Here is a 27,071-nt window from a genome sequence, read left to right as displayed (position 1 = left end):
GTTATTTGTCTCTTCCCTAAAAATGTAAACAGTGAGTTATTTATTAAGGATTTCATATCCTTTGAATAAGTATATTCTAGAGTGGCAACAGTGGTAAAGAACACTCAGGCTTTCTAAGCTTCTGATTCCTCATGTGTTAAACTGGAATAACAATATAATAATAATACCTTATTCATAGAGTAGTTGTGAAGATTAGGTGAAATAATAAAGGTAAACCACTTAACATAGTTTCTGGCATAAATTAAGTACTCAATGTTATGTTAATTAATATTAAGTAATAAATGTTTGTTACCACTACTGATGTTGTTATTGCTCTGGTTGTTTCTATTGGCTTATACAAAACTTAAAAGTGAGGTTTTTCCAATGCTCCTAGTTACAAAATTCTTACACATAGTCTCTTTAGACCTTTATGTATTATCTATTATATTTTTATTCTTCTATTTTCACAATAAGAACTTTGTTCTTGTCTGTTAAAAAATGTTTTCTGTTCAATAGAATCATGTTTTCAGATAGCTACTCATTTTTATGGGTAAATTAAAAATTTATCATAAAACTTTTTATTACCTAAATATGTCTTTCTTTAAATTATGTTCAGAATACTGAAGTTGCATTTTTGGGGGAGACTCACCTAATTTTTTCACATTTTGTTTTGTAGGTAATTTTAACCAATCAGATGACAACAAAGATTGATAGAAATCAGGCCTTGCTAGTTCCTGCATTGGGTGGGTAATTAATCAAATAAGCATTTTTAGTTAAACACATTTTTTCCTCCCTCTTTCATTTGATGCTTGTTGAGTACTGTAAGCTCCACGAAAGCAGAGCCTGTATCTGTCTTGTTCACTGATAAATATAAACATGGAGCACAGTGCCCTTAGATACTAATTTTTCCTTTCAGTTATTTAGTAAACATTTGTTGAACATCTGTCTGGCAACTATTATATCAGGTTCTCAGCATATAAATATTTGTAAGATGACTCTTGCCCTCAGAAAGCTCAGTCTTAGGCAGGAGCATGGTGAATCCATTTAAATACAAGTCACACTACAGTGAATAGACTTATGAGTCTCTTCCTAACCTCTGTCATGGTTTTGTTTGAACACAATGCTTCAAGATTTATTTCTACTAAAATCTTTAAGAATATTCTGTCAGAATTTTTGCTTTTCTTCTGGTGTTTAGAAATGTGTCAGTAGGCCTGATGATATGAAAGACTGACAAGTATGTTGACTCAACGTATAAAGTTTTCTAAAAGCAAATATGGATGATCTGCAGTATTTCCATAGATAGGTAAAAATTTATTAATCTCAGGATGTTACCCATGTACAGGTTTTTTGAAACCAAGTGTACTCTCATTATATTAAATTAAGTAAAGTAAAACTGCATTTGGTCAGAGGAATTCTGAGAGACTTATGACCTAGTCAGTAAGACAACATACAACTATTATGGTTTTTTTCCCTCAGGGGAAAGCTGGGGACATGCTGCTACAATACGGCTTATTTTTCATTGGGACCAAAAGCAAAGGTCAGTATAGAACAAATTAAGGATTCTGAATATTGGGTTAATTACGCTGAACACTTAGTAGTTTCTTAGAGCCAGTCCAGTGCATGAGATCTACAGTGCCCCAGGAACTAAAGCTTTTGTGGCCTTCTCCTTGATCACCTAGAGCAAACATGGAAACATGTTATTATACTACACGTTTAGCTCCATAGGAAATTCTTTGGAATAGTTAAATGATGGGGTGCACCTGAAATGAGTAGGTGGCCAAGGAATGCTACCTTCTAAAGCTCCTTGAAATCACGTACCATTTATTAGCCACACAGAAGGAGGTGGGTACTCTGTGTTCCTGGAAGGAATTGAAAGAAGAATAAAATCAAGACAAAAGGGAAACTTTTGAGGTTCACTTTAGGACTAATTTAGATGGAAAATAGGATGGTTTTTTTAGTTGCTTAATATATTTCTTGTATGAAATTGTTTCTCTTTTTGTTTTCTTATCCTACTTTTGTCATCCAGTTACTTACCTGCCCTTCACAAGTATTGTTATTTAAAATAAAACTATGGCAGCATGAAACCTTTGTTGTTTGTTTTTAAAGCTGCTGAGCAAGTGAACAAAGCGGTTTTCATTTTCTTTAAAATAGGCAATTGAAAGCTGTAGAGTCTTTTATTCTCTACTTCTAGAAATGTCGAATTTATGCCAGCCTCTCTGCTTTGAGATTAATTGGTATAACCTAGAGAACTAGGTTTGGAAATACTATAATAAAAATGGAAAATTGAGAAAGCGTGTGGGCAAAGATGGAAAAAAGGGTTGCTTAAATACATATTGGGTCTGGGCAGTGATATTTCCTTTTTTTTTTTTGAGGAAGATTAGCCCTGAGCTAACTACTGCCAATCCTCCTCTTTTTGCTGAGGAAGACTGGCCCTCAGCGAACATCCATGCCCATCTTCCTCTACTTTATACGTGGGACGCCTACCACAGCATGGCTTTTTGCCAAGCAGTGCCATGTCCGCACCCAGGATCTGAACCCGTGAACCCCAGGCCGCAGAGAAACAGAATGTGTGAACTTAACCGCTACACCACCGGGCCGGCCCCTATCTCCATTTTTTTGTTCTTCTACAAACTGAAAAACATCATGCCTGACCAAGTTAAGTTTTACTGACTGAGCTCTAGCAGAACCGATCACACTTACATAAATTTTTTGCAGCTAATTCATGCAGTTTGTGTCTCTTTTAAAGATGGCATTTCCAAAGAGCTCAGGTAACTCTTTTTTTTTTCCTAATACACAGTGCTTTACAATTGACTCCCACCCCCACCCCCAATTCTGTAAATAAGTCGTTGTATAGTGTGCTTACAAAAGGAATTCTTTTCTCAGCAACAAACCCTATTGTAAAGATTTGGCAACAGTTCTCCAGATGAGAGTCTTTTGAACACATTGCTTATACTTTCCCAGATTTTGGTTTTCTGTAAAGTGCATCCCACTATTTAATGTTCTTAGGAATTCCCCTTAAGCTAGTATATCATAGTAGTCTTCCACTTTGATTCTCCTATTAGATACTCACTAATAGAATAAATCTAAGAAATAAGAAAAATAAAAGGAGCAGAGCAAGATGTTTCATTTTTTTATGTATTCATCAGAAGGAGAAGCTTCCTTCTTTGTCAAATTCAAAAAGTTAGCATTCGTTAGGTACCTGTGAGATCAGAAAATCATGGTTACTTTTTAAGAGTTAACCATTTTATGACTTAAGCTTCTTTTTTTTTTGAAAGTTTTTTTTTTTCCTTTTTCTCCCAAAGCCCTCCAATACATAGTTGTGTATTTTTTAGTTGTGGGTCCTTCTAGTTGTGGCATGTGGGATGCCGCCTCAGCATGGCCTGATGAGCGGTGCCATGTCCGCGCCCAGGATCTGAACCAGTGCAATCCTGGGCCCCTGAAGCGGAGCACACAGACTTAACCACTCGGCCATGGGGCCAGCCGCTGACTTGAGCTTCTTACTTATCCTTCCCAAGAAATTAGAGAATGGTATAGAACACTAACATTGAATAGATAGATTTAGGGGAAATCTGTTCTATAAAAATTTTCGTGTATCCCACACTGTCATTTCAGTGCATGCTTGCTTGTGTTTAATTGGGCACTTTGTATACAACATTTCATATAATCCCTTCAATAACTCTTTGAAGAATCTACACCTATGGTCATTAACAGTGAGAAGACCAAGGCCCAGAAAGATTAAGTAGTAAATAATTGCTACCATTTATTGAATATTTATTAACTGTTCTTTGTTGTGCTAAGCACTGTGTGTGTGTTTGTATACGTGTGTGTGTGTGTGTATGTGTTTGTGTCTGTATATATTATTTCATTTTATTTTCCAAATAACTCTATGGAATAGGTAGTAGTATCTACATTTTATAGCTGACTCTATAATAGAGTCCATTCCTTTTCTCCTATAATTGCTGTTTCTAGTATTCATTGATTGCCAGCAGATCTAAAGGTATAGCTCTAATCCTCTTTTTTGGTAAAATCCTTTTTCTCCAAACTTCTTTTTTTCCCACAATCTGTAGATATATGGTCAGGAATGTGCATACTTTGTTATAATCAGAATAAGTTGGCCTCATTTAATAGAATTAAAATAGTTTTGTTCTTCATTGTTTGAAACCGGATACCTTTAAGTCATTCAAGTTGCATAAAATCTTGTATGCGTTTTAAAATTTAGTTTATCTTGAAAGGATGGAAATAGAACTTCATACTAGGGGAAAATAGTTATAAAAATGAACACTTCCAGTTTGAGCAGAAAACTAAAAACCTTGACTAGCCAAATTTATATTGACATTTAACCTAAGTGTCTTACCTCATGCCCCATCCTTCACCAGAAACACCTGATTTTTACTCTGACTAATGATGGAATAACATTCCAACTGTTACTAAACGAATTAACTTTTGTCTCTGTCTTGTATATTGTGTGGGTTTTCCTCCAATTTGCATATTCATGATAATATGAGGCCGAGATTGTTCGGAATTATACTACTCTTTGCCAAGAAGATCTGGTGGTAGAGTGGAGTAATATATCAACACCCCCACACAATGTTTCATATGTGTGCTCAGCTTTAGAGCACAAATTGTGCTTCTGTCTTGTTTCTTCCTGACCCAAACTATGTAGTTCAGCCATATGTTAAGCTTCATCTCTTCTGGGGCCATGAGCCAAGTGATTCTTTGGTTTAGTTTGTTGTTTAAAAAGATCTCTCAAGATGCAGACATGAAATAAGAAAATTTTATTTTTACTGATAAATTTGAGGAAGATTTTCAACCTGAATGCTTAATGCCCATTTGACTGTAGGATTCTTAATAAACATGTAAATGCTTCTTAAAAGCTTAGTTACTTTTTAATAATTTTCTCAGAAAAGTCAGATGCACTAGGTACCTTTTTGGCCATATGGTGATATGGGGTGATTTAGATACTAGTTTTTGAGAGAGTTTGCTGATTTTTATTTTATTGAATCAAAAAAAGGGAGTGATTTTTTTTTTAGTAAGGTGGGTTAAAATACACCATGCCCCTATTTTCTGTTATATTTTGCATTAAAGATAGAATATCAACCCTAAAGCAGTATAAAGATGTATAATCTCACTCCCTAACACCACTATTCTTGTATTACATATTACTTAGCAGTTGTTTTATTTATGTATATAGTTATAATTATAAAATATATGACATTTTAGTTTCTACTGTTTTTATCCTGAAAGTATAAACCTAAAGCATGAAGCTAAGGGACCATGGTCTCTGATTGCTTCTCTTTTGATTTGTGCCAGAGCAGAGGAGCAATTTCAAAATTAAGAGAGTAAAAGGGTCATAAATCAAGATGTCTTTTTTGAATTGTCTTCCAAAACAAATCAACATTGTATTATATGTAAATAAATGACCCTTTTAATTCTGGGAGTCTGTGATTTTCCTCTAAGTTAGAATCTGCATTTTCTGCAGTTATATTAGAGTTTTTAAAAATTGTGGTAAAGTATACATAGCATTAAATTTACCATTTTAACCATTTAAAGTGTACAGTTGAGTGGCGTGAAGTGCTTTTACATCATTGTGCAGTCATCACCACCATCTCCAGAACTTTTTCATCTTCCCAAACTGAAACTCCATACCCATTAGACACTAGCTCACCATTCTCCCCTCCAACCAGCCTCTGGCAACCACCATTCTACCTTCTGTGTCTATGAATTTAACTACTCTAGGCACCTCATGTAGGTGGAATCATACAGTATTTGTCCTATTGTGACTGGCTTTGTTTCACTTAGCATAATGTCTTCAGGTTCATTGTAGCGTGTGTCAGAATTTCTTTTTAAGACTGAATAATATTCCCTTGTATGTATATACCACATTTTGTTTATCTTTCTTCTGTCAGACACTTGGGTTCCTTCTACCTTTTGGCTATTGTGAATAAATTATGTCAGTTTTAAAGTAATTTTAAAAGGCACTTCAAAAGTTTTTGCTTATATTTGTTGCTGTTATGGTATTTGAACTTAGTTAATAAGAGCTTGGAGTTTTATTTCTCAACTACTTTCAGCTTTCAGTTTTATATTATTTACTTTGTAGAGTACATAATAAAATCCTACCTAAACAGACCTTGTTCTGTCATGACAGTGATTTTTCTGGACATAATCATTTTGAAAGAATGTGTCTTCCTGGCTTATTTGTATTAGTATAATATGAGTGTGTGTTCCTCATTTATATTCCAAGAAATCATCTTAATACTTATGTTAGAACACAAAAAATACACAATTACTGCAGAAAATTTGGAAGATATAAACAAGAAAACAACCTTTACCTTGTATTGACAACTTAACTTTTTTATTGTAGTCTGCTAGTAATTTTTCTACATATGTGTGTATACACACTTGTGGGATCGTGCAGTGTAACTTTTACTTAATATATTATTTTTCTATCATAAATATTTTCTCCCACTTTATTTACTTAAGCATAAATAGTATCTTGTCATGTATAAAATAATTTATTTGAATTGTACTTTTAGGTTGCTTTAAAATTTCATTTATGTAAAGAACTCTGTTGATATTATTACATGCATACATATAGCTGTTGTTAGAAGGGAGTGGTTTCTATATTTCTTTGCTTTCTCTGTCCTTAGAGAACAAATAATAGAATTATAGTAAAAAACTATAGATTTAAATTATGAAATTAGTCATCTGAACTTATTAATTACAATCATGTGTCTGTGTATGTTTATTCTTTTTCTCTAAGCAGGTTGGCAACATTGTACAAATCACCAAGCCAGAAGGAATCTGCAGTACTGTTTCAAATCACAGTCAGTATTATTTGATTAGAGTGCATTTTGGTGTTGGTGGGCAGTAATTATCTGAAGAGAACATTTACAAATTGCCTTTGTTAACTTCTGTAGGCAGCAAGCATATTTGAGGACAGCTTTTGATACTTAGAATGTTATTCCCAAAATAGTAGTATATATACAGAATACTCTAGTCACAATTGGACTGAAATTTATTCTTAAGAACAGAGGAAATACTTATTTGTAGGGTAGTGTGTTCCATGCCATATGTAATGTCAGGATATTAAAGATTTTAAAAGTGAAAGTCGTTAAAGATTTTCAGAAAAGAAAAAATACCAACGTTACTCATTTTGGTCTATAGATATTACAGATCTATTGTGGCCACCAAATATATCTCGCTTTAAAATGTTAATTTTTTCTGTAATTTTGCATCATTAGAACAGACATTTTTGGCTGAAATACACATATTTATCAATAGTGTCAAACCAAATATATTCTTGGCATCTCTTTTTTTAAGGACAAAAACAGAAATAGAGATTCTGAAACTGAATTATCTACTTAGTTTTTGCACTCTCCAGGTACATTTAATTGGAAAACTTTAGAGTATTTAATTGTGAAAATAAATTTGTAAAGAGCCCTTAAGTAATTAGTACATGTTACTTCCTTTCAGCTCTTCCAGTAGAGCCACCATAAAGTTTGTTAGGATTGTCTTTTAGAGAACATTTTTATAACACAATGTTATTTCTGTGTGTTTCTATGTGTATGTATAAACAAATAGATATAAAATACTCTAGATATAAAATACTCCAGTGCAGCCCTGACCTGGATACCTATCGATGAGGTTTATCCTCTTTAGGCACAGTGGTTGATAACTTCTATCCTGAGAATAAAGTAGCTCTCCTATTAATTACTTTAAAATATTAGAAAACCAATCATTATTTTAGATGTTCTAAAAGCATACTTGTATATTTTTTCATCTTGCAGCCTCAAGGATTTAGAGATGCTGTTGTTGCTACTTCATGTTCATTGCAAACAGAAGGTTCATTGAATTACCGGAAACGGTCACGAGAATCAGAGGAAGAACAGGAATCCAAAGACTAGTCTCAAAGTATACAAATGTATTGATGCTGTGAGATAAATGTATACAAGTAGTAGACTTATTAAAATATAAATACACACTATGGCATGAATGAATCAGGAATATATGAAATGAGTGGGAAAAATACTTAATGAATATGATGTTATGAAAGAGTTTTTCTAAAGCGGTGTTCTATAATTAAATTTTGCCCTGTTTTCATTTTTAGTATCATTCAGTAGAGATGATACAGGTATTGTATTATGCTTATCTCATGTGGCCAATATGAATTTACTATTCAGACTTTTGTTTCCTCCCTCTTTTGCTAATTGCCCAGAAATTGCTAGGAAGAAAAGATATTTTTCACATTCCTATTTTATTCTCCTCTTTAAATATAGCTTTGATAATTCTTAAAAATGACCCGTTTTTCTATTAGAAATAATCAACAACTACAGCAAAGTAGCAGGGTATAAAATTAACGTGCATAAATCAGTAGCATTTCTATACACTAACAATGAACTAACAGAAAAAGAACTCAAGAACTCAATCCCATTCACAATCGCAATGAAAAGAATAAAATACCTTGGGATAAACTTAACCAAGGAAGTGAAGGATCTATACAATGAAAACTACAAGACTTTCTTAAAAGAAATTGACGATGACATAAAGAGATGGAAAGACATTCCATGCACATGGATTGGAAGAATAAACATTAAAATGTCCATACTACCTAAAGCAATCTACAGATTCAATGCTATCCCAATCAGAATCCCAAGAACATTCTTCACAGAAATTGAACAAACAATCCTAAAATTCATATGGGGCAACAAAAGACCGCGAATTGCTAAAGCAATCCTGAGCAAGAAAAACAAAGCCAGCGGAATCACAATCCCCGATTTCAAAACATACTACAAAGCTACAGTGATCAAAACAGCATGGCACTGGTACAAAAACAGGTCCACAGATCAATGGAACAGAATTGAAAGCCCAGAGATAAAACCACACATCTATGGACAGCTAATCTTCGACAAAGGAGCAGAGGGCCTACAATGGAGAAAAGAAAGTCTCTTCAACAAATGGTGCTGGGAAAACTGGACAGCCATATGCAAAAGATTGAAAATTGACCATTCTTTTTCACCACACACCAAAATAAACTCAAAATGGATCAAAGACCTAAAGATTAGGCCTGAGACAATAAGTCTTTTGGAAGAGAATATAGGCAGTACGCTCTTCGACATCAGTTTCAAAAGAATCTTTTCGGACACTATAACTCCTCAGTTGAGGGAAACAATAGAAAGAATAAACAAATGGGACTTCATCAGACTAAAGAGCTTCTTCAAGGCAAGGGAAAACAGGATTGAAACAAAAAAACAGCTCACTAATTGGGAAAAAATATTTACAAGCCACTTATCCGACAAAGGGTTAATCTCCATAATATACAAAGAACTCACACTGCTTAACAACAAAAAAACAAACAACCAGATCAAAAAATGGGCAGAGGACATGAACAGACATTTCTCAAAAGAAGATATGAATATGGCCAGTAGACACATGAAAAGATGTTCATCATCGCTAATCATCAGGGAAATGCAAATCAAAACTACACTAAGATATCACCTTACACCCGTTAGATTGGCAAAAACATCCAAAACCAAGAGCGACAAATGTTGGAGAGGTTGTGGAGAAAAAGGAACCCTCATACACTGTTGGTGGGAATGCAAACTGGTACAGCTACTATGGAAAACAGTATGGAGATTTCTCAAAAAGTTAAAAATAGAAATACCCTATGACCCAGCCATCCCATTACTGGGTATCTATCCTAAGAACCTGATATCAGAAATCTCAAGAGTCCGTTGCACCCCTATGTTCCTCGCAGCATTATTTACAATAGCCAAGACGTGGAACCAGCCTACATGCCCAGAAACTGATGATTGGATAAAGAAGATGTGGTATATATACACAGTGGAATACTACTCAGCCATAAAAAAAGACAAAATTGGCCCATTCACAACAACGTGGATGGACCTCGAGGGTATTATGTTAAGCGAAATAAGCCAGTCAGAGAAAGACGAACTCTATATGACTCCACTCATAGGTGGAAGTTAGTATATTGATAAGGAGATCAGATCGGTGGTTACCAGGGAAAAGGGGGGGTGGGGGGAGGGCACAGAGGGGGAAGTGGTGTACCCACAACATGACTAACAAAAATGTACAACTGAAATCTCACAAGGTTGTAATCTATCATAACATTAATAAAAAAAAAAAAATGACCCGTTTTTACTATTATAAAGAAAGGCTAGCACCATGAGTCAGCATGTCATTATATTCAGTTTTATGGGTAGTATACAAATTTTAGTTGACCAGTCTGGTTTTAGTGATCCCAATCCTAAAATCTAAGCTATTTGTTTATTATTTATGTTATTTTTTAATGTTAAAGGAGGGAATTTGGAGCTGTTACCCCATCAAGAAATTGTCTGGAACATTTATCTTCCAGAATAGTCAAGTTGATAAGCTCACAGTTAGTTGTTTCTACATTTTTGAAATAAGGTGTATTGACCTTTTCCTTTAATAATCTCAATATTGCTTGAATAAGTTAAAAATTTGGATTCTTGAATGGTTTCGAAATCATCTAAGAATGTTTTGGCACCTGGTTCTTTTTTATTTTTAAAGATTGGCACCTGAGCTAACATCTGTTGCCACTTCTTTTTTTTTTCTTCTCCCCAAAGTCCCCCAGTACATAGTTGTATCTTCTAGTTGTAAGTTGTTCTGGCTCTGCTATGTGGGACGCTGCCTTAGCATGGCCTGATGAGTGGTGCTGGGTCCTCACCCAAGATCCGAACCGGTGATACACTGGCCCGCCGAAGCAGAGCACGCAAACTTAACCACTCTGCCATGGGGCTGGCCCCTACCTGGTTCTTCTTAGGAACCTCTCAGTTCATTCATAGAATTTACTTTGATTCCCAGTAGAAGAAAATTATTTAAGTAACTTAATATTGTGTACTGTGACAGGCATATTTTCCAGATTTTAGTGGTGGTATTTCCTGTGTCAGATTGAACACTAAAATTTATAAAATTTTAAACACATAATTATTCTGTAATTTACTATACATAGAATAACCATAGTTGGTCAGGGCTTTTTTGAGAGTGAAAGTGGGTACTGTTAACAATTATACGAGGACAGTGGATGTAAACTGGGCCTGTCCCGGGCAGATCAGGCATATGGTCATCCTAATTATGTAGGAATAATTTCAAATGACTAGTTTAGGATGACTGATTGTAACTACTTTATTTTTATTTTATTTTATTAAAAATTTTTTTTCTTCTTCTCCCCAAAGCCCCCCAGTACATAGTTGTATATTCTAGTTGTAGGTCCTTCTGGTTCTGCTATGTGTGACGCCGCCTCAGCATGGCTTGATTAGCGGTGCCATGTCCGCACCCAGGATCCGAACCAGCAAAACCCTGGGCCACTGAAGTGGAGCACATGAACCCAACCACTTGGCCACAGGGCTGGTCCCTAACTATTTTATTTTTGAGGGCTTTAAGGTATATATTTTTATTATAATTAATGCAGTCATTATAAAGAATTACCCATCATTTTATATTCTATTTGCTCAGATCATAACATCAAGAGAGGGAGGAGTCGTAAGTGATAAATATCAGTGTTACCAGGCATAAGATATTGTAGAATATCATTTTATTAAGTGTTAGAACGCTGTACTTTAAAGAACTGTCCCTGAATATAAAGTTTTTTTGTATGTGACTCTTTTTAAATAAAATTTACATACCATAGCCTTCCAAAGTTGTTGCTATTGCTGAAAAGAATTTATTTTTTGAGTTATAATATACACTTAAATCTTAGTCTGCATGGACTGCAATAACAAAATACCATAGACTTAAACAACAGTTTTCTCACAGTATTAGAGGCTAGAAGTCTGAGATGAGTGTGCCAGCATGGTCTGGTTCTGGTGAAGCTTCTCTTTTTTGCTTGCAGACAGCTGCCTTCTTGCTGTGTGCTCAGAAGGCCTTTCCTCAGTGGATGCACATGGAGAGAGAGATCTTTCTCTCTTCATTTTATAAAGCCCCAATCCTATCAGATTAGGATTCCACCTTTATGACCTCATTTAACATTATTTACCTCCTAAAAGCCCTATTGCCAAATATAGTCAGTCATATTGGAGGTTAGGGTTTCAACATGTGAATTTTGGGGAGGACATAATTCTCTCCATAGCATTCTGCTCCTGCCTCCTCAAAATTCATGTCCTCCTCACATGCAAAATATATTCATTCCATCCCCACAGCCCCAAAAGTCTTAACTCATTCCAGCATCAATTCTGAAGTTCAAAGTCTCGTTTAAATATCCTTTAAATCATATATGGGGTGAGATTCAAGGTACAATTCTTTCTGAGGCATAATTCCTCTTCATCCGTGAACCTGTGAAACCAAAGTGTTTCCAAAATACGATGGTGAGACAGTGGTAGGACAGACATTCCCAATCTAAAAGGGAGAAATCAGATGGAAGAAAAGATTGATGGGTCCCAAGCAAGTCCAAAACTTAGCAAGGCAAATTCCATTAAATCTTAAGGCTTGACAATAATCCTCTTTGGTTTGATACTCTGCCTTCCAGGCCCACTGGAGTGTCAGCATCACCCCCTACAGCTCTAGGCAGGAGACCTACTCCCAGGGTCTGCTGGGAGGTCCTGCCCCTCATGGCCTCTGGCAGAGGCCATCTGGCCTGTTGAAACTGAGGCGTAGTCCTGATGACCCCTGAATCACCTTCAGGGTCATTTTTCACTTTTTTCTTTCTTTTTTTTCTTTTTGTTTTTTTTTTTTTTTGAGGAAGATTAGCCCTGTGCTAACATCTGCCAATCCTCCTCTTTTTGCTAAGGAAGACTGGCCCTGAGCTAACATCCATGCCCATCTTCCTCTACTTTATACGTGGGACGCCTGCCACAGCATGGCTTGACAAGTGGTACATAGGTCCACACCCAGGATCTGAGCTGGCAAACCCCGGACCGCTGAATCGGAACATGCGAACTTAACCACTACAGCACCGGCTGGCCCCTCATTTTTTGCTTTTTCCTGAAGAGTTTTTCTCACTTTTCTTAAAGAATAGCGTGTTTACTGCAAAATAGCTATATCCAGTCCTGTCACATTCAAGAAGTCCAACAGCCAGCCTTCATTTTGTCCCGTCTCCATCCCCATCAGTTCAAACTGTCATTGTTTCTGCTCATATAATCCCATAAATTATTTATAGAGTGATGGTCTAGGCACACACTGGGTGTTCTCTTCAGAGCAGCTATCTAATTTTTTCAATGTGGATAGGCTGAGAATTTTCCAAACCTTCAGTTTCTGGTTCCTTTTTGCTTAACAATTCCTTCTTCAATTCATATCTCTCATTTTGCTTTTTACTGTAAGCAGGAGGAACCAAGCCACTCCATCAATGCTTTGCTTATAAACCTCAGCTAAATATCCAGTTTCATCACTTACATGTTCCGTCTTCCACAAAACACTAGAAAGCAGTTCAGCCAAGTTCTTTGCCATTTTATAACAAGGATCACCTTTCTTCCAGTTTCCAATAACGTGTTCCTCATTTTCATCTGAGACCTCACCAGAATCACCCTTAACATCCATAAACTCTTCTGGCCTCCATCCATTACCCAGCTCTAAAGTCTCTTCCACATTTTTAGGTATTCCTTACAGTAGTACCCACTTCTCAGTACTAAAATCTGTAGTAGCTTGTGCTGTCATAGCAAAATACCATAGATTGGGTGGCTTAAAAGAACTTTATTTTCTCACAGTTCTGGAGGCTAGAAGTCTAAGATCAAGGTGCTAGCATAGTTGGTTTCTGGTGAGAGTTTTCCTCCTGGCTTGCAGATGGCTACTGCCTTCTGGCGTGTTCTTACATGACAGGGAGAGAGATTGAGAGTGTGAGCAAGCAAGCTCTCAGGCATCTCTTCTTTTAAGGGCACTAATCCTATCATGAGGGCCCTGCTCTTATGACCCCAAATAACCTTGATTGCCTCCTAAAAGCTCTATCTCCAAATATAGTCGTGTTGGAGGTTAGGACTTTGACATATAAATTCTGGGAAGACAGTTCAGTCTGTAGCACTGTAAGAAACCTAAAATATGTACATGTAAAATTTTTCAAAATTATATTGTAACCTGCTTTTTAAAAATCCTAATATATCCTCATGTGCTCTGCATAGTTAAATTTTTCTATGATAGTTTTTAATGATTGTGCATAATTTTTAAGTTTCTTTTTGGAGTTTTAGTTATTACTATATTTTTTGTTATAAACACTGTAATAGTGTAAATTCCTTTTTAAAGAAATTGAAATTATGATTTGTATTTCCTATCGCTGCTGTAATAAATTACAACACATTTAGTGGCTTAAAAGAACACAAGTCTGAAATCAGTTTTACAGGGCTAAAATCAAGGTGCCACAAGCCTGCATTCCTTCTGGAGGGTCTAGGGCAAAATCTATTTCCTTGCCTTTTCTAGTTTCTAGAGGCTGGCTGTATTCCTTGGCTCATAACCCATCTTCAGAGACATCAGTGTAGCCTCTTCCAGTCTCTTTCTTTCTCTGTTTGCATCGCCTTTTTCTCACTCTGTGTCCTCCTGCCTCCCTCTCATAAGGACACTTGCGATTACGTTTAGGGCCCAGTCAGATAATCCAAGATAATCTCCCCATCTCAAGGTTCTTAATTTAATCACATCTGCAAAGTCCCTTTTGGCATATAAATTAGCACTCACAAATTCCAAGGATCAGGTTGTAAATATCTTTGGGGAGCCATTATTCAGCCCCTCAAGTCATGTGGTAACATGATTCAAGAAATAATGATCCTTGGATGATTCATATGCACATTAAAGTTTGAAAAGCACCAGGACAGACTTGTTACCATTTTTTAACTGTCTTCATAGACGGTCTTTCTCATTTATGGGACTGAAGGAAAAGAAAGGATATGAGAAAGTAGTTCTTAGCTTTTTGAAAGGTTTATTTTTCAAGGAGTATTATTTTCTTAATTACAAAATATGTGGTAGAATATAAAAAGTTTATACTCTAGTAAGTGTACTGTAAGTATATATAGTATATGATAGCAAGTATAGTATACTTACTAAAGTATAAACTTTTTTTTCCAGTCTTTTCTGTTACTTGGTTTTAACTCATGGTATGATAGAATGTCTGTCATCCAACAATTCATATGAGTTTGCCACGTAATCCTATCAGTAAATTAGTTAAAGTCTCGTCTCCTGGCCAACCAGGAATTAAATCCATCTTTTATCCTGGGGTTAGACAGTGTGGTAAATACAAAAGATGTATATTGGCTTTTACTCTTTTCATGTCATTGCTGTGATCACCATTTTTGGTAATTCATCTATACACATAAATATATTTGCACACAAAAAACGTTTATTTCCACGGTGTTTTTATGTCAGTTCCATGTTTTACAATGCCCTGGCCACAGTTAGTACAGCACAGGCCATTAATATAGGTTACTTTAAAAATATTCATTCTGGGAAGAGTAAACAAATACTAGCAATTCAAAATTTGCTCTGCTTTGAGAAATCCTTTACACTCTGATGTGCTTGGAAAATCAATTTGATTCCAAATAAGTTACTAAAAATATAAAAATATTAAGGTATAGAATTAAAAGCTCAGATGATCTAACTCAGAATTTGGGGCTTTTTTTTTTTTAAACAATCAGGAACTGAAACTTTATTTCCACCTTTTTAGTCTTTTTTAGCCCCCCAGTACATAGTTGTGTATTCGAGTTGTAGGTCCTTCTAGTTGAGCTATGTGGGACACCACCTCAGCGTGGCCTGATGAGTGGTGCTATGTCTGCGCCCAGGATCCGAACCGGTGAAACCCTGGGCCGTTGAAGCAGAGGGCAGAGCAAGCGAACTTAACCTCTTGGCCACAGGCTGGCCCCCTGGGCTTGTCTTTGTTTATTTTTAGGATACAGGCTTAAGGTGTCAAATGCAATGATTATACACTTTTATTGCTTGAGGAAACCTTAAAGATCATCCCACCAATACCTTTAACTAATTTATAAATCTCAAATTTTTCAAACGCAGATAATTTTTTAAACTAATTCTTTCTTGGGTTTACAAACATTTTACCCCTTATTGAAGGTGTATTTTTTCCCAGAGTATTATGACTTTTAGGTTCAATTTTGGGGACATACAGCTTAAAACATACTCATATAGTGCCTTATGATTTTGAAACACTTTTACATCATTTAATTTGATCTGTCTAGCCACTCTGTAAGGTAGACAAGATAGGCTGGCCTGTCTGCTTTTGGTCTTTCCGTCCATGCGTCCATCCATCCATCTAATGCCTAACATATACACGTTTAACAACTACTTGTCAAATAAATAAATATTTCAAGTAAGATTTAGAATAAATTCTATTTTTCAAATGGTCAGATAAGACTACTATTTGGTCATGCATAGAATGGTGTTTCTGAGCAATTTTTATTATAAAATGAATATATAATTTACTAGTGGTCTTTTTCTTTACTCTTTTAAAATTGTGACAAAATAGATATAAAATTTGCCATTTTAACCATTTTTTAAAATTTTTATTTTATTTATTTATTTTTTTTAAGGAAGATTAGCCCTGAGCTAACATCTGCTGCCAATCCTCCTCTTTTTGCTGAGGAAGACTGGCCCTGAGCTCACATCCATGTCCATGTTCCTCTACTTTATATGTGGGACACCTGCCATAGCATGGCTTGCCAAGCGGTGCCACGTCCGCACCCGGGATCCAAACAGGCAAACCCTGGGCCGCCAACGCGGAACATGCGAACTTAACTGCTGTGCCACTGGGCCAGCCGTATATTTCTTATAAGTGGAAACATACAATATTTTTCCTTTTATGTCTGGTTTATTTCACTTACCTTAATGTCTTCAAGGTTCATCCATGTTGTAGCATGTCTAAGAATTTCAGTGATTTTTATGGCTGAATAATACACCATATTTTGTTTATCCATTCATCTGCTGATGGACATTTGGGTTGTTTCTAATAGTGTTTAATGGTTTATAAATTTATATGAGTAACACTTTTTCGTTTTCTGAAACTTTTATTGACTTTTATTATCAAATTTGGGCCAGTTGATTTTTCTTTGGAATATTTTCAAGCTGTTCCTAATAGCTTAAATGTCATCCCTAGTAGATTTATTTTAATTTCTTAGGTGAGCTATTTTTATTTTCTAATTACCCTATTTTATTTTTATTGTTAATAATTTCTTACTAAAATGTTTACAATTATTTACCAGTGATAAAATTACAGTATAATGTGGTAGAAAGAACATAGGACTAAAGTCAGAAGACCTGCCTTCTAATTCCAGCTGAGACATAATAAGCCATGTCAATTTTGGCACCTTTATTTTCTCATGCCTTTCCCTTGTTTATAATAACAAGATAGGACTAAATGATTGCTAAGTTCATTGGTCGCAATTTTGTGGTTTCTGCTTTTGTAGAGGCATTATTAAATATTCACTGTAAATGAACAATACTGGAAATGTGGAATAGAGTGACATTTACACATTTTTTAAATTTCAAAATCAATAATACGAGGGTTTCCATTCCAATACGTTGCATTTCAGTTTTGAGACATAATGTTAAAATGTTCTATTGCTTTAAAAAAAACATTGAGTTGCAGAAGAGAGGCTGCCTGTTCATAATATGTATTTTTAGTTAACGTCAGTGCCTAAATTTACTGTTACTGTTAAAATTTACAGAACATTTTGCTCCCTCAGAACTGATTTTGGCATAAAACGTGTTGACGAGATTTGGTGTATTTTTGACCGCAGTATATTCCCTTGCCTGTTTTCAGACTTAGTTCACCATTAACATAGGCCTTTTTGTGTTTCGGCTATCCATTTGACTCTCATGTGTAGTAAGATGTGAGTTTTTAAGCACACTATTACTGTGATAGTGATTTTATGTGTAGCTTATTTTACGAGAATATGGAAGTTACATTCACTCAGAAGGGCTTAAGTACTCATGGACATTATGTCCTACCTACTTTCAAAATAAAAAAATTAGCACAGATAAAAGGCAAAAGTGAAGCAGCAAAGTAAAGAGAAGTTGTAGTAAGAAGTCATATAAACCAAGGCAAAGAGAAAAACAAATGGTTATATAACTCTCTTGGTCTAATGATAGGAAGTATAGTTCTTATCATTAGTTCTTCAAGAGAAAAAATATTTTTCTCGTCTTTGTTCTTTATTTGTTTTTTAATTAAATTTTTTTTTACTAAGTAATGTTTGCACAAGATTTAAAATTCATTGAAAAGTAAGTTTTCTTTCCTCCTCTGTCCCTTAGTCACTCAGTTCATTTTTGTGAGGCAACCGTCATTACCAGTTTCTTGTGTGACCTTCCAGAGCTATTCCCTGTATCTAAAATGTAAACATATTTTTTCTTCAACACCCAATCTTAACCCAAAACTTCAAGACCCAAATCTATTCCCTATTTTTGTAGTGGTACATATAGAATTTTCTCAATTAAAAATTGCTGTGTGATATTCCATTATACGAATATATTATTATTTAATCATTCTTTTATTGATGGATATTTAGGTTAATCAAATTTTTAATGAGGATATAAGGAATTGGTTAGAGTGCTTATGCACTTAAAATTTTGGTAGATGTTGCCCATATCATCCTCCAGAAAGACTACCATAATTTTTACCTCCACTAGTGATTTTGAAAGTCGTTGTTTCTCCATGCCTTTGACAACACAATATTTTATCTTTTTTGCCAATTTGATAAGTTCATAAAATGACATCTCATAGAGTGATATTATGTTTTCTTGTTTTTTTATCTTTTTGTAAGTGAGGTCAGCATCTTTTCATTTGCTCACAAGTTGCTCTATCTTCTTTTCTATCAACTGGCTGTTCATATTTTTTGTCTATTTTTTACTGGGTGGTTGGTCTTATTAATCTGTAAGAGTTCTTTGCATCTTTAGGAAAGTATTAGACCTTTGTGATATGGCAGATATTTTTCCCAGTTTGTCTTTTTTTTTTTTTTTTTTGCCTCGTAGAAATCTGATTTTTATATAGTCAGTTTTTCTCTTTTGTTTCTGAGTTTTGTGTCCTATTTAGACTTTTTCACTCCATGATTATTAAATTCTCCCATTTTTTTCTTGTAGAACTTTCAGCAAGTGTTACTTTATGTTTAAATCTCTCCATCAGGAATTTATTTGGATGTTAGCCATGGCGTTGAGTGTAGAATTTGACTGAGGGTCTCCGATTGAAGGGCACTAAGAGATATCTCAGAAGGCAGTTATATGAAAAATGCCACTGCAGTCTATCCCTATATCGGCCAAACTCTGATGGCAAGTTCTGTAGAGGACAATTAGTAGAATATAGTAGTAGTACAGCTAATACATTTTCCTTCGTGAATTTTGGGGCTTCTTGATTCATTTATTTTTAACGAATATTAATTGTTTTGTTCAAATCAGCCATACTGGCTTCTGTTATAATGAAAGAACTCCTTTGGATGTCTACTTTTCTCTCCAACCTTGAAAGAATTATACTAGTTCCTTATTTCAGTTGTCATGTTAATCCTTTTTTGTGTCCCAAATGAAAATATTAAGCTCTGTCACCCATGCTCCAAACCCACTGCAGTCCATTTTTAATTAACAATTTCATAGTTCTATCAAATACTTGACGTATATAAAACCAAACCTATTTTTCCCTAAACTGATTTTCTTTTTCTACTTAATTTCTCTTAGTGTCAGAACTTTTCTCAAAGACTTACTCTCATAATGACTACACATCTAATCAGTTGCCAAATTATTAATTCTATAGGAAGCACACTCAAGTGTCAGCAAGTTGTACTCCAAGAACTTGGAAATTAGAGAAATAAATTTGCTCTCAGAGTTAAAATACGAAATCTTCAAGACCTCTTACTAATAGCAACTAACACTTATCTCTGATTACCACACGCCAGGGACTGTGCTAAGTCCTTTATATGTATTCTCATAAATAGCCCATTCAGTAACTTTGTTGAGGGGAGGTATTTTTATCCTCAGAGAAGTTATTATTCTATTAGTTAGGATTCTTCAGTTGTAAATAATGGAAACTTACTGGCAATTTAAACTAAGAAGAATTATTGGAAAGACATCAAAAAACTTATAGAAACAATAGGAAGGCGGAAGAAGCCAGCTTGGAAATGCATGACCTAGTTAGTTCCAGAGCCCCAGACAGCAGGGACCATAGGACGGTCTCATGGTGGAAGCCCACTGAGATGAATGAACTGTCACCCTTCTTCTATCCTTATTTCTTGTTCAAGATTCAAAATTAGGGGAGAAAGTATTCTATTGACCTAACTTATGTCAGTATCTGACCCCAGGATGTGATATAACCTGGGAGAAAAATTCTCTAGGTGACCTTTGGCTTTGCAAGAGGAGGCCAGGAATCTGGTTTTAACACCCTATCAAAACTACTTACAAATGGAGGAGATGTAATTTCCTCAAAGAGATTGAGATGCTGCTAGGAAAGGGGGATAGCTGCTGGGCAACCAAAAACAAGGAATGTATATTGTAATTTGTGACTTGCTTAAAGTCATACCATCAGGAAACAGCCTATCAGGGACTCAAAAATTAAGTCTAACTCCAAAGCCCACGCTTTTACTTATATTAATGAAGTGGTTCTCAATTTGGGATGATTTTGCCTCCCGGGGGACATTTGGCCATGTGGAGGTATTTTGGTCATCACAACTCTAGGGACAGGTGCCACTGGCATCTAGTGGGTAAAAGTCAGGTATGCTGCTAAATATCCTAAATGAGCATTATAGCCCCCCATAACAAAGAATTATTCGGCATAAATTATCAATATTGCTGAAGTTAGAAACTCTAACCTGAGAAAATATGGCGAGGGGCCATATTCTTAAAAGGCGTCAATCGGAAGTGTTGGTAAGCAATACATTATGGTAGAAAAAGGAGGATCAAAATGGAGCAAACTTTGGTGTAACCACTCAAGCCCTGTTGAAGGGAATGAGAGTCCTCCTTAGATTGGTCCTAATCCCTGACGCTTATTGTGGAAATGGTTGCATCAGGCTATCTCAGGTTGATGCTACTAAATATTTGAATCATAATGAATTCTTACCTGATTCCATGCACAGCAATTATCGACTGTTTATAATTGGATTTCCAAGGTACTTTGGTTATAGCCAGATCATGGAAGTAATAGTTTCCACTGTAAATTCATATGTTGTCATTGTGATTTTTATACATCAGTTTCTTATGAGATTTGTTAGTGTTAGTTAATATCCCTCCATGGAATTAAGTTTGAAACACTCAAATTTCTTTGTTCCCCTCAGTTTTATTGAGATAGAATTGACATACCTCACTGTATAAGTTTAAAGTGTACAGCCTAATGATTTGACTTACATATATTCTGAAGTGATTACTACAAGTTTAGTTAGCATCCATTATCTCATATAGATACAATAAAAAGAGAAAGCAAAAAAGGAAAAAACAATTTTTTTCTTATGATGAGAACTCTCAGGATTTACTCTGTTAACAACTGTCATATATATCATGCAGTGGTGTTAACTATAGTCATCATAGTGTACTTTACACCCCTAGTACTTATTTATCTTGTAACTGGAAGTTTGTGCCTTTTGACCACCTTTCTCCAATTCCCCCTCCCTCATCACCCCCTACCCCCACCTCTGGTAACCACAAATCTGATCTCTTTTTCTATGAATTTGTTTGTTTGTTTTTTAGATTCCACATATAAGTGAGATCATACAGTACTGTATTTGTCTTTGTCTGATTTATTTCATTCAGCATATATACATAGCAGATATAGATATAGATATCACAACTTCCTTATCCATTCATCCATTGAAGGACACTTAGGTTATGGAACACTGAAATTTCTGGGCCACCAAGTTCAAATTGCTAATCTTTGTCATAAATTCATGCAGATAAATGTCACTATGGTAGTTTTAAAATGAATTCTTTGACACTCCTGCCATCAGGAGGTAGGGTGTGTTATGTCCCTTTTTCTTGAATCTGAATGGGCCTATTACTGCTTTGACCAACTGAGTACTACAGAAGTAATGCTATTGACTTATGACACCAGGTCATAAAAGGCTATGCACCTTTTGTCTTATTCACTGGAACACTCACTCTTGGAACCCTAAGCCACCATGTAAGACATCTGATTACCCTAAGGCCATCATATTGGATATATTATGTGTAGGCATTCCAGTTGACAGCCCCAGCTGAGCTTGCAGTCAACAACTAGCCTCAACTGCTAGTTTGGCAACACATGCAAATTAATATCTTGAAAACAATTTACATATTAGTCATTTTTCCACTCAATTTTTTTCAATATAAAAGAAAAAACGTATAATGTGAGTGAACCTTCAGACGACTATCCCCAACAAACTGCCATCTGACTGCAACCTCATGATACCTGCAAGTGAGAACCACCTAACTGAGCCCAGTCAAAGTACAGAGCTGTGAAATATTGTAAAAGTGGTTTTTGTTTTAGTCATTAAGTTTTAAGGTGTTTGTTATGTAACAGTAGATAGAATAGCCACTCGAGAGCCTCTTTTCGTGAGTTGCTAGCTCTTCCCAAGTTGTGTCTTCAGGTTTCTCCTTAGAATTTCAGATCTTCCTGTACAATCTTTTTGTTTCTTCTGTTCATCTTCATACCCACTGATGCTATTCTCCTCTGTACTCTCACTATCTCCCATTCCCCAACTTATCTTTCAGCCTTCAATCTCTCTTCTTCAATCCACCCTGCAGTCATCTGAAAGAATGTTTGTATATTAAATTTTCTTTTTTCTTTTTCAAGTTACCTTGAAAATAATCACCTTTTTTTCTCCACAGGGAAAGATTCATCCTGAGCTAACATCTGTTGCCAATCTTCCTCTTTTTTTTCCTCTCCCCAAAGACCAAGAGCATGGTTGCATATCCTGGTTCTAAGTCCTTCTAGTTCTTCTGTGTGAGCCACCGCCACAACATGGCAACTGGCAGATGGGTGGTGTGGTTCCGTGACCAGAAACAAACCCTGGCCACTGAAGCAGTGAGAGTGCTGAACTTTAACCACTAGGCCATCAGGGCTGGCTCTAAATTTTCTTAAAACATGGTTTTCATCATGTTCCATTCAAATTCAATATTTTTGCTGATACTTGGAACAAATAATTGTAATTCCATCTCCCAGTACAGCTTAGATCTAACCTTGAACTTTTGCCCATGCCTATAGGTTTTATACCTTAAAGAGTCATGAAATTATTCTTTACAGAGATGTGAAATTCCGGGATTTTATGTGACACTTTTAAAAATAGTTTTATACATGAAGGACCCAAGTTTATTTTGCATAGATATTTTGATTTGCTGCCTTTGTGCAAATAACGGCAATGTATTGTACAGTTATTTAGGTATATGGAGGTTCATCAAATCTTAATAGTCCTCAACTTGCAGAATTACTGGAAACCACGTGTGCTGTATTGGTGCCAGATATGTCATTTATAGATCACTCTTTCATGAGGCAGCAAACTGCTTCATATGCCCAAATCGTTTCCTTTCTGGAGAAGATACATTGTGTCAGCATGGTTACCATGTGTGGTAATTGATAATGTCTGTGCCACATGGCTTACTTCTACCCTTGTCCAACACAGCTCTTCTACCACCTATGATTACCATATGTCACAGCACTCTAGGTTAATGGAATCATTTCCATCTTCCCTTCTAGTCACAAATGTCACTGTGGCTCAGTTCCATCAGCTCCACACTCAACTAAGAATAAAGTGTTCAGTACTATCTGAGCATAGAGGACACCTTTGTAAAGAGTTTGCATATTTAGGTGCCTGTTTCCTTTTCATTTTAAAAAGCAGTTAGATTTTTTGATGAATGCTCCAGAGTGGGGAATGAGCATCTGCTGACTAAAATAGAACATGATCAATATCCCTCTCAATTCTTGTATGTACTTATTGTAAGTAAATATATAAGGGGAATTAAAATTTTGATGATAATAATATAGACTTTTTACCACCATAAAGCACTTCTTGGTTTTTGTAAAGTGAAAACTAGTAGCAAGATATTGAAGTGGATTTTTTTAAATTGTCAATTCATTTTAGAGGAACCATTCATTATGGAAGGAATATGCCACATGTTAGCTATTTATAGTACCTTCATCAGAAATTACCATCAACTTCTGCCCTCTTCCTCTTTCATAAGCATGTCATAACAAGTTCAAAAATAATTTTGGTTCTTCAAAGAACTATGCTTGATAAAAACAAAGATTGTTATCATTAATGGTTAAAACAGAGGGGCTGGCTTGGTGGTGTAGTGGTTAAGTTCATGTGCTCTGCTTTGGCAGTGTGGGGTTTGCAGGTTTGGATCCTGGGCGCGGACCTATGCACCACTCATCAAGCCATGCTGTGGTGGTGGCCCACATACGAAATATCAGAAGATTGACACAGATGTTAGCTCAGGGACAATCTTCCTCACCCCCCCCAAAAAAAAAATCAAGAGAAAATGTGGGGCCAGCCCAGTGGTGCAGCGGTTAAATTCACATGTTCTGCTTCGGCAGCCTGGGGTTTGCCAGTTCGGATCCCAGGTGCGGACATGGCACTGCTTGGCAAGCCATGCTGTGGTAGGCGTCCCACATATAAAGTAGAGGAAGATGGGCACGGTTGTTAGCTCAGGGCCTATCCTCCTCAGCAAAAAGTGGACGATTGGCAGCAGATGTTAGCTCAGGGCTAATCGTCCTCAAAAAAAAAAAAAAAAAGAGAAAACGTTAGAACCCATTTTGAGGCCTTCTTTGCTTTTTAAAACTGATGAAAATAGTGCATGTGGGCCTGTTATAACCTAATGTGAATTTTAATTTTGACAGCTTTGGAATCTTGCTACAATGTGACCATATTAGCCAGCAAGAGAAAAGGAATAAAAATTAATATAGCAGTAATGTTTTTGGCAGCAAGTGGAGATGATTTTAAAATTACATTATTGATCTAGGATGTAGCTAGGGTAGTATATTGAGGAAAAAGGAGGAAGAAATTCTTATTTAAAAACATTTCTTTATGCTGAGTTTTTTCAGTTGTCAGGTATTCTGTTGCTCCCTACTAGTCCATTTGACAACACAATCAAATTAATATCTTAAGAAGTACTTACTTATCCTTCTATTCAATTTTTAAAATATGAATGAAAAAGTACACATTTTTATATTTGCAACTTAACATTCATCATTAGGCTTAGCCTTAAACATGTACCTAGGGACTAGATCTGAGAGATATGTGTATATACTTTGTTGTTATTACACTTTCTCAAAGTATAAAACGCCAATATTTTATGTAACCATAAAGTATGTTTTATCATTTGAGATATGATGTCAGCTTCAAATCAATAATTTTTTATAAATAGCAAAAACAAAATTGAGGCTTCTTTTGGAAATAGTATTCCTATTTTTACCTATAAAGATATAAAAGAGGCAACTTTAGGATAGACAGAATATTCTAGACTTGCATAACCAAGCAAATATTAACCGGAGATAAATTGAGACGTGAATAGATCTTTCTTATCCTATTCTTACAAGCACCAATTATTCACCATATGTCAAATATTTTATTAACTTTTTAAATTAATAAGACTATTTTTTAGAGCAGTTTTAGGTTTTCAGAAAAAATGAGTGGAAAGAACATAGAGTTTCCATATATGCCCTCTTCCCCCTACACACATCTTACATTAGTGAAGTATGTTTGTTACAATTGATGAACCAATATTGATACATTATTATTAACTAAAGTTCCTAGTTTACATTAGGGTTCATTCTTTGTGATGTATATCCTATGGGTTTTGACAAATGTCTAATGACATGTATCCACCATTATATAGTTTTTGCTGCCCTAAAAATACCCTGTGTTCTACCTATTCATCCTTCCCTCCTTCCCCTTGAACCTCTGGCAACCTATTCATAACTTTTAATTCTAGGACATCATTTACTGCTAACTTCAAGTAAGCTCAGTGTTCCAGTAGTGCCTTTAAAGACCTAAACTTGCTTTAATGTCAGCTAATCCATTTATAGTTCTTATATATATATATATATATATATATATATATATATATTCCGTTATGTAGTTCTTTGAAGTATTATTTGTTATGGTATCAATCGAGATCCAGTTAAGAAAACAGGTAATAGAATACAGGGAAGTATTACACAAGTAATAGAAGAGCTAAAAAGCTGAATGGGAAGGTGAAAAAATGTTGTAGTCCATTTGAGCTGCTATAACAAAAATACCATAAACTGCGTGGCTTATGAAAAACAGAAATTTCTTTCTCACAGTTCTAAAGGCTGGAAGGCCTAAGATCAGGGCTTTGGAAGATTCAGTGTTCACAGACAGCTATCTTTTTTTTTTTTTTTTTGAGGAATATTAGCCCTGAGCTAACTCTTGCCAATCCTCTTCTTTTTTTCCCTGAAGAAGACTGTCTCTGAGCTAACATCCTTGCCCATCTTCCTCTACTTTATACGTGGGATACCTACCACAGCATGGCTTTGTGCCCAGCAGTGCCACGTCCACACCTGGGATCCGAACTGGCGAACCCCAGGTTGCTGAGAAGGGGAACATTTGAACTTAACTGCTGCGCCACTGGGCCGACCCCGACAGCTATCTTTTTACGTGTCCTCACATGGCAGAAGTGGAGAAGAGTCTCTCTTGGACTTCTTTTCTAAAATTTTTTTTAGAGATTGGCACCTGAGCTAACATCTGTTGCCAATTTTGCGAATTTTCTTTTTTTTTCCTTCTTCCCCCCAAAGACCTCCAGTACATAGTTGTATATTCTAGTTTGGGGTCCTTCAGGCTCTGCTCTGTGGGACACCACCTCAGCATGGCTTGATGAACAGCACTAGGTCGGCACCCAGGATCTGAATCGGTGAAACCCTGGGCGGCCAAAGTGGAGCACTCAAACTCAACCACTGGGCCACGGGGCCAGGCCCTTGGACTTTGTTTTTTTATTTTTTTTTTAAAGATTTTACTTTTCCGTTTTCTCCCCAAAGTGCCCCCGGTACATAGTTGTATATTTTTAGTTGTGAGTCCTTCCAGTTGTGATGCCGCTCCTGCATGGCCTGACAAGCGGTGCCATATCCTCGCCCAGGATCCGAACTGGCGAAACCCTGGGCCACCGAAGCAGAGCACACGAACCCAACCACTCGGTCACAGGGCGGCCCCTGGACTTCTTTTTTAAGGGCACTAATC

The 27,071-nt window shown here is 35.9% G+C and overlaps 1 protein-coding gene across 2 annotated transcripts in view; it reads left to right on the top strand.

Moving 5' to 3' along the window:
- Positions 1 to 7,963, top strand: part of RAD51C (RAD51 paralog C) — a 29,091-nt gene extending 21,128 nt beyond the window's left edge. Inside the window, exons 6-9 of one of the 2 annotated variants that reach the window (XM_046674482.1) lie at positions 656 to 722; positions 1,456 to 1,516; positions 6,743 to 6,803; positions 7,767 to 7,963. In XM_046674482.1, the coding sequence (XP_046530438.1) occupies positions 656 to 722; positions 1,456 to 1,516; positions 6,743 to 6,803; positions 7,767 to 7,883 (306 nt within the window). In that variant the 3' untranslated portion in view covers positions 7,884 to 7,963. The remainder of the gene's footprint in view (positions 1 to 655; positions 723 to 1,455; positions 1,517 to 6,742; positions 6,804 to 7,766) is intronic. The other variant, XM_046674483.1, reaches the window with a different exon arrangement.
- Positions 7,964 to 27,071: the final 19,108 nt, after the last annotated feature.

Source organism: Equus quagga, chromosome 11 (assembly GCF_021613505.1).
Source record: "Equus quagga isolate Etosha38 chromosome 11, UCLA_HA_Equagga_1.0, whole genome shotgun sequence".
In the NCBI taxonomy this organism is placed as follows: domain Eukaryota; kingdom Metazoa; phylum Chordata; class Mammalia; order Perissodactyla; family Equidae; genus Equus; species Equus quagga.
Note: the sequence above shows the minus strand (reverse complement) of the source record. Positions and strands in the feature narration are given on the sequence as shown.